The 8,946-nt window shown below is 48.6% G+C and overlaps 1 protein-coding gene across 1 annotated transcript; it reads right to left on the reverse strand.

The window, feature by feature from the left end:
• Window positions 1-625: 625 nt before the first annotated feature.
• pigu (phosphatidylinositol glycan anchor biosynthesis, class U) lies at window positions 626-7,297 on the reverse strand. The gene is made up of 12 exons (XM_084705186.1): window positions 7,146-7,297; window positions 6,605-6,669; window positions 6,458-6,517; window positions 6,016-6,078; window positions 5,290-5,399; window positions 5,104-5,204; window positions 4,846-4,943; window positions 3,779-3,933; window positions 3,206-3,349; window positions 2,029-2,153; window positions 1,420-1,562; window positions 626-1,173 (listed from the first exon to the last, which is right to left on the reverse strand). The coding sequence occupies exons 1-12, from the start codon at window positions 7,273-7,275 to the stop codon at window positions 1,060-1,062; spliced, it is 1,308 nt and encodes a 435-aa protein (XP_084561312.1). The 5' UTR covers window positions 7,276-7,297; the 3' UTR covers window positions 626-1,059.
• Window positions 7,298-8,946: the final 1,649 nt, after the last annotated feature.

The raw sequence follows: 8,946 nt of genomic DNA on the forward strand, positions 1-8,946 counted from the left end.
TTCTTTCAAAATACTTGATGAGAATCCTCAGGTCACGTTGTTTCTAAATATAGTAATTCCTCTATTGTGACACGTGCAGCTTGTGACATGAGAGTGAGTGAGAGACGGAAAGAGGGAGACCTTAGATTTAGTTTTTGAAAGGTTTAAATAATATTTATAATATTTCGAGAATTTATTTTAATTTATTTTCACCCCCCCATACACACACACACACACACACACACACACACACACAACAGGGGAGGTCACACCTGGAAGCCTGCTGGTTATGTGGGACATCAAGCTTCACCCTGAATCACAATGGCCGGGTTTCCCAGATATTTTAAGAAGCTCTTAACGCTAAGAGCTTCTTAGGAGCATTTTAAGAGCATGCTAGAGCGTTCTTAGAACGCTCCTAAGAAGCTCTTCGCGTTAAGAGTTTAGATCAGTGACCTATGCTCTTTTGTAAAGCTCTCTCTTGGAAGTTGCTTTGGATAAAAGTGTCTGCTAAATGCATAAATGTAAATGTAAGAGCTTCTTAACGAATCTGGGAAACCCTGCCAATGACTGTATACATAGAGACATCACTATGACTGTCATTCATCAGCATTCATGTTCAATCCATATATAGAATAAAACATACCTCTTTCAAAAGTCAACTGGGCTTTTAATATCATGTAGAAAATAAACACAAACATATCAAAAGCATCCCCTGTTCATCCCCTGTGCAGCACATTAAAGCAAACAAAACATAACAGAACAAATTAAATGCAGAAAATAAATAAACATAGTCCTCATCTGTTCCAAGATGGAGTTTAACGCTGATCCAAGTCCGTGGTTCCCATGGTGACCATGTCTTCCAGTCGGCATGGTAACCAGCAGAGCAGTCCATCTCTGGGCCTGTACCTGTTACAGTGCTTGTACCTGTGTGTGAGTGGCATGTGGATGTGTTTAGTGTATGTGTGTGAGTCAGTGTGTATGTAGTGTGAGTGTCTGTCTGTCTTATGTGTGTCTGTGGTGTCAGTGAATGTGTGTGTATATGTGTGTGTATCTCTGGTGTGTATATATGCGTGTGTGTGTCTATTTGAGGACCAGTGTAGCCTCAGTGCCATCCTTCCTCTTCAGGTACAGGCCGTGGGTCAGGTGATACTCTCTCCTCAGGAACGCATAGAAGTAGTCCGACACCAGCAGGATCTGGACCACAACAACAACAACAACAACAACAACAACATCATCATCATCCTCATCAATAATAACAGCAACATCATCATCATCATCATCGTCAACAACAACATCGTCATCGTCGTCAACATCATCATCGTCAACACCAACAACAACGTCATCGTCATCAATAACATTTAGTCATTTAGCAGACGCTCTAATCCAGAGCGACTTACAGTATCAACAACAAACATCATGAGTGTGTATGTGTGTGTGTACCTGTGCCACGTTGAACAGCAGCGTGATGGCGTAGTAAAAGTTGGAGTTGGCACTGCCAGCGTAGATCCACAGGTGCCAGAGGACAGGAAACAGGGCAGAGCAGGCCAGGAGCACACACGATACCAGGAAGATGTTCCTGAGAACTGACACACACACACGCACACACACAGCAGGGGAGGGTTAGATGTAGGTGTGGTGAGTGATATAATGGTGGTGTGTGTAAGACAAGCGTTTGTGGTCTGGTTTCACCACCATAGTGGGGACCAAATGTCCACACGAGTATAGTGAAACATGAAAACCTTGACCTTTCACTGGCCCCGTAACTTGAAATGCCTTTTTTCCGGGGATAGAATTAGCGTTAGGAGTTTGAAGGTTAGGTTCCAGGTAACACAATTCTGAATGGGAGTCACTGGTGCCCTCGTACATGCCCTCGTACAATAGAAAAAACGACTTGTGTGTTGTGGCAACCGCTGAGAGTCAGATGGCAGTGACACATTGAAGAGGTCACAGAAAAAAACTGAGATTTGTGTGTGTGTGTGTGTGGGAGGGGCTTGTGTGGGAGGGGCTTGTGTGGGAGGGGCTTGTGTGGGAGGGGCTTGTGTGTCTCACATCTGTACAGGTGTGTCCAGGCAGGCAGGAAGGCCATGTAGAGAGCGATGTCTCCCACGGTGGGGTAGGACTTGAAGATGGAGATCACAGCGATCTGCATGAAGATCAGAAACACTGGGTGCTCCCTGGGAGGGAGAGAGGGAGAGGAAGTGGTGAGTGTAGGGGTGTACAGAGGGGTGGTGTAGGGGGGGAGAGAGGGAGAGGAAGTGGTGAGTGTAGGGGTGTACAGAGGGGTGGTGTAGGGAGGGAGAGAGGGAGAGGAAGTGGTGAGTGTAGGGGTGTACAGAGGGGTGGTGTAGGGGGGGAGAGAGGGAGAGGAAGTGGTGAGTGTAGGGGTGTACAGAGGGGTGGTGTAGGGGGGGAGAGAGGGAGAGGAAGTGGTGAGTGTAGGGGTGTACAGAGGGGTGGTGTAGGGAGAGAGAGAGAGGGAGAGGAAGTGGTGAGTGTAGGGGTGTACAGAGGGGTGGTGTAGGGGGGGAGAGAGGGAGAGGAAGTGGTGAGTGTAGGGGTGTACAGAGGGGTGGTGTAGGGAGAGAGGAAGAGGAAGTGGTGAGTGTAGGGGTGTACAGAGGGGTGGTGTAGGGGGGGAGAGAGGGAGAGGAAGTGGTGAGTGTAGGGGTGTACCGAGGGGTGGTGTAGGGGGGGAGAGAGGGAGAGGAAGTGGTGAGTGTAGGGGTGTACAGAGGGGTGGTGTAGGGGGAGAGAGAGGGAGAGGAAGTGGTGAGTGTAGGGGTGTACCGAGGGGTGGTGTAGGGGGGGAGAGAGGGAGAGGAAGTGGTGAGTGTAGGGGTGTACAGAGGGGTGGTGTAGGGAGAGAGGAAGAGGAAGTGGTGAGTGTAGGGGTGTACAGAGGGGTGGTGTAGGGGGGGAGAGAGGGAGAGGAAGTGGTGAGTGTAGGAGTGTACCGAGGGGTGGTGTAGGGGGGGAGAGAGGGAGAGGAAGTGGTGAGTGTAGGGGTGTACAGAGGGGTGGTGTAGGGGGAGAGAGAGGGAGAGGAAGTGGTGAGTGTAGGGGTGTACCGAGGGGTGGTGTAGGGGGGGAGAGAGGGAGAGGAAGTGGTGAGTGTAGGGGTGTACAGAGGGGTGGTGTAGGGAGAGAGGGAGAGGAAGTGGTGAGTGTAGGGGTGTACAGAGGGGTGGTGTAGGGAGAGAGAGATGAGCAGAGGACTGTAACTTACTTGAGTTTGATGGAGAGAGGGATGGTGTAGAAGAAAACGTTGATCTGGAAGACGCAGATGAAGAACAGCCGGAAGTGTTCAAACATCTCAGCAAAGAAATACCAGAAGAGTCCGATGTTGGGGGTCAGGTCAGGGACAGACAGGCTGGGGGAAGGACACACGCACACAAACACACACACAGCCAACCACACGCACACACACACAATAAATAGCCTTTTCATCCATATTCCATTACAGAGTGGGAGATCAACACTCTGCTGCCCCGACTCCCAGAATGACTACATCTATTCATCCTTAGAGAGAGAGAAGGAGAGTAAGAGAGAATGAGAAAGAGGGAGAGAAAGAAGAGGTAGAAAGAGAGGAGGGAGGGCAGAGAGAGAGCAAAGGATAAAGAAAGGGACTTGAAGAGAGAGAGAGAGAGAGAGAGAGAGAGAGAGAGAGAGAGAGAGAGAGAGAGAGAGACAGAGAGAGAGAGAGAGAGAGAGACAGAGAGAGACAGAGAGAGAGAGAGAGAGAGAGAGAGAGAGAGACAGAGAGAGAGAGAGAGAGAGAGAATCCTATCCGGTGACTCACATGAAGCCGTAGACAGAGGGCAGGAAGTCCCAGGACCCAAGCAGGAAGAAGGAGAGGCAGATGAGGACCGACAGGCTCCCCAGGAACACGAACACGTACTGCATGGTGAACACCCAGAAGCTGCTTCGATGCACGTTCACCGGGATGTACAGCCTCTGCAGACACACAACACACAGTGTGAACGGTGTGTGTGTGTGTGTGTGTGTGTATATATGTGTGTGTATATATATATATATATGAGTGTGTGTGTATATGTGTGTGTGTGTGTATATATGTGCAGTGGTTAAAGTGAAAAGAAATCCTGAACCGGAACTTTTTCTGAGGGTGGGGGGGGGGAACACTTTTTTGTCTTCTGCTAGTTTTCTACACAGTGTGACCAGTGGCTAAGAAATTGCGAATGACAAGTCATGTTCCGCAATAAATGTGCAAAAACGTATTTTTAGGTTGCAGACACAGCGGTGTGTCAGCTGTAACAGTTGCTCCCGGCAACGTCGTGGTGAGAGTGAGTGCCCGGCCAGCGGCTCTCTGACATGACGAGCACACACTGTCTGCTGCTGGCATATAGTCATTTAGCAGACGCTCTTATCCAGAGCGACTTACAGTAAGTACGGAGACATTCCCCCTGAGGCAAGTAGAGTGAAGTGCCTTGCCCAAGGACACAACGAACTGGCAACCTTCAGATTACCAGCCTGATTCCCTAACTGCTCAGCCACCGGACACCCATATAGTACCTTCCTTGAGAAGAACGTGCAGAAACAAGCACCAGGCTCTCTCAGTTTCTGGCACCAACTGCCAAAAGGCTTGCCGTCTCTACCCTCTTCTATCCACGCCCAGCGCCATTTATTCAGAGTCCTTTATCTACACACTTTGTTGGCAGGACCCGCCCTGCTCTAGGCTGTAACGTTAGTTATAGCTGCATTCCTCTCATATGATTGGTAAGGGAAATCAACTGACTCAAAAATATAAAACCGTATGCAAGGTCCCCCAAAACATTCTCACATGGCTGCATGCCATACATCTGGCCTGTATGTGTGTGTGTGTGTGTGTGTGTGTGTGTGTGTGTGTACCTGGAGAAGATACAGCAGTGCCGGAGCGAACAGAGTCAGAGGGTAGATAGACTGGTAGGTGGCCAGAGCCAAGAAGATGCCACTCAGCAACGCACTTCCTGGAAGCACACAGACAGGCAGACAGTCAAGACAGTCAGACAGAGAGACAAGCAGAGAGGCAGACAGAGAGACAGGCAGACAGACAGACAGACAGACAGACAGAAGGAGAGATGTTGATCATGTGTGTTCAGCTTGGCTGCTCAGGAGGGAAGCTCTGACCTCTGATCGTGGAGAGGATAAAGAGGGCGATGACAGCATTGTTGAGCCCACAGGTTGACTTGGCTACACATGACAGGATGGTGAATGGGTTCAACAGGTAGCTAGGAGACAGAGACGTAAAACATTACTGAACATTTTCAGTAATACTCCTGATAGTCCCGGCATCAAAACAACATTAATACTCACAACATGGCGACCTTGAGAGGGATGTACTGCATCTGTCTGGGGGTGCGTATCAGTTCCAGACAGTCTAGGGGGTAGCGGTCGGTCTCCAGAGCATACTTCTGCTTCCTGAACTGTACATCAGCACAGGACCACACATACTGTTATACTGGGACCACACATACTGTTATACTGGGACCACACATACTGTTATACTGGGACCACACATACTGTTATACTGGGACCACACATACTGTTATACTGGGACCACACATACTGTTATACTGGGACCTCACATACTGTTATACTGGGACCTCACATACTGTTATACTGGGACCACACATACTGTTATACTGGGACCACACATACTGTTATACTGGGACCACACATACTGTTATACTGGGACCATGTCCAGGGTTAGACTGGGTTAAACAGGTTAGGATCAGACTGGGGTTGAGTTAAGTGTAGGAGTTAGCCTGGGTTAAACAGGGCAGGGTTAGCCTGGGTTAAACAGGGCAGGGTTAGCCCGGGTTAAACAGGGCAGGGTTAGCCTGGGTTAAACAGGGCATGGTTAGCCTGGGTTAAACAGGGCAGGGTTAGCCTGGGTTAAACAGGGCAGGGTTAGCCTGGGTCAAACAGGGCAGGGTTAGCCTGGGTTAAACAGGGCAGGGTTAGCCTGGGTTAAACAGGGCAGGGTTAGCCTGGGTTAAACAGGGCAGAGTTAGCCCCCGGGTAATCTCAGCTCCTCACCACATGCTTGTTGTAGTCCCTCACAGCCAGGTAAAGAGCAACAGCAGTGATTCCATCTGCTATCTGGAGACAGGGAGGGACGAGAGACACAGGACATGAGAGAGAGAGAGAGAGAGAGAGAGAGAGAGAGAGAGAGAGAGAGAGAGAGAGAGAAAGAAAGAGAAAGAGAGGGACGAGAGACACAGGACATCAGAGAGAGAGAGAGAGGGGGAGGGAAGAGGGAGAAGGACAGAGGAGAGTTGAGAGTTGTCAGGAAACCTAAAGGCCACTCCATAACCGCTCCGCTAATTACTATTAGAACTGTACACATCTGGCCCTTGAGTTGGCCTATCCACTACACTTACTATGAGCACTATATGTTCATTGCTTTGGATAACAGCGTCTGCATAATAAGCACACGTAGATGTAAAAAACAGTGTAGCGTGCCTGCCTGGAGACTCACCATGAACGCAACTTCCGCATAGTCAACCAGGAAGTGGAAGAGATAGATGACCAGGGGAGTCTGGAGGGGAGGAGAGGAGAACACCCGCACAGTAAAACCAGGAGCCTACTGCCGAGTGAAACAGCATCGGAGGAAAGGACCACTGACCTCATGGAACACATCTCCGGAGTAGGGAGAGACGCCAAGATCCAGCAGAGCAAGACCCTCCACAACTACAGGGCACATCATCATCATCATCATCATCATTATCCACTTCCGGTCTGTATGGTCCACATGCTGACTCAACCTAGCACGACAGTTTTCAAGCAGACAATGACCCTGTACTTACTGTAGGTCGCTCTGGATAAGAGCATCTGCTAAATGACTAAATGTAAACGTCAGCACTAGCGATGCTTTGCACGTAAGATAATCGATATTGACATTTAAACGAATGTCACTTCTTTAAAGTTGCTCTTGTCGTATCGCCAGATACGCGTAAGTATTATAATACTACTTTTTACTATAAGCTAATTTGATGCAAGTCTGATGGGTAGTCGGCTAGACACCTTTATTCAACCAAGGTGTCCAAATTATAAGACTAGCGTCTGTACTGAACTAGCAACATGACTGGCTAGCTTGACTGACAACCCGTGCGGAGGCACCAAGCCGCGCTACCTGACAAAGCGCTTCTGCGTGACAGACAACCTACCTCTCTTCCAGGCATTTAATGGAGAAACCACTTCAACCCTTTCTGATATTAGGTCGGCAATACTCGATCTAAACAATAATGCTCTAATTGTGACTGCAACAATCAAAAGCAGTGCTAAGGGAGCCGCCATCTTTGTAATGAGGAAAACTACGCCCTGCGGTCAGAGGATCATGGGAAATGGAGTCCTTCCACACTTGCTTTTCCAGCCTGTGGCCAGGAGATGGCAGACTTGTCTAAAATGAAGACGTTTCACCGTAGCGCCGTGTTATTTGCGAAAGAGCGAGATTTACCACTGATCTACAAGCCACCATCACCGCACAGATGCCCTCCAACCACACACACACACACACACGCACGCACACACACACACACACACACACACGCACACACACACACGCACAAACACACGCACACACCTACCAACTGCCGGCAGAGATAGTGGCTGTGGCTGGGGCTTTAGATGCTGGCATTAGCGTTCACAGGAACAGGAATAGCTGACAGAAACGCAGTTTTGGTCTCATCGTGCTAGTCTCTCTGTCCTCAAAGAGACTAAAAAGTTGGAGGAAAAAAAGTTTCGGAGAAGCGCTGAAAGGAGAGAACACGGAGGAGCTGGAGAACACGATAGCCGAGAGCAGAGAAAGAGAGGAGTTAGAGAGACGGTGACAGAGATCATGGACGGAGACAGAGAGAAACGAAAAAATGATAACTGAAAAACAGAGAGAGAGAGAGACAGGGGGTTCATTTGTAATATAATGGGAACGGCAACAGACAATTAATTATACATTACAGCGATACTAAGACTGGGACATGTTTTACATTTAATTTGTCGATTGTCCAGCAATTATCAGTATGGAGTAGAGACGTATGTAGAGATGAAATAACTCAATTTTCTACTTCATTATAAAAACCACAACACAATGTGACCTAATCAAGTCACTTCCTCAAATAGCCAGAGATGACAGAAGAGTCCTGTTAGCCAGGTGGGTGAGGCAAGCACCTGGAGAGTTAGTGTGCGTGTGTGTGTGTGTGTGTGCGTGTGTGTGTGTGTGTGCGTGTGTGTGTATGCGGGTTAGTGTGTGTGCGTGTGTGTGTATGTGACTGAGAGGTTTAATGTGTGTGTGTGACTGAGAGGATTAGTGTGTGTGTGTGTGTGTGTGCGTGCGTGTGACTGACTGACTGAAAGGGTTTGTGTGCGTGTGAGCGTTAGTGTGTGTGTATGTGACTGAGTGGGTTAGTGTGTGTGTGCGTGTGCGTGTGAGCGTTAGTGTGTGTGTATGTGACTGAGTGGGTTAGTGTGTGTGTTGCTGTGAGGGTCAGGGTTGGTGTGTGTGACTTGGGGTGAGGGTTAAGGTGTGCTGCTGTGAGGCAGATGTTGTTAGCAACTTCCTGTCTCTGATTGGCTGTGTGAGGGTTGCCTAATGATTTCCTGTCATGGACGTTTCATCTCCAAGCTGATAGTTCTGTATGCAGGGAACCACAACAGTAATGAGCTGTATCGATTCCACATGATGAGATGCATCACGAGTATTATGGATGAGGTCATATCGGGGCTTATCACACAAGATCAACCTGAACAACATGCCTATAACAAGATCAACCTGTACAAACATGTCTGTAGCATGATTGACATGTGTTATTATCACTGAGGAGTGTGGTTGAGTTGCAACCTACCCTTTAACATGCTGACCCTAAGCCTTTGACATGCTGACCCTAACCCTAACCGAACTCTAACGTATACCTTATATGTATATATATACCTGTCAGCCTGTAAGGAGAGAGGACAGAGAAGCAGTCTGTAAGG

The sequence above is a fragment of the Hypomesus nipponensis genome, chromosome 9 (genome assembly GCF_054491055.1).
Source record: "Hypomesus nipponensis isolate SF chromosome 9, ASM5449105v1, whole genome shotgun sequence".
Lineage (NCBI taxonomy): Eukaryota > Metazoa > Chordata > Actinopteri > Osmeriformes > Osmeridae > Hypomesus > Hypomesus nipponensis.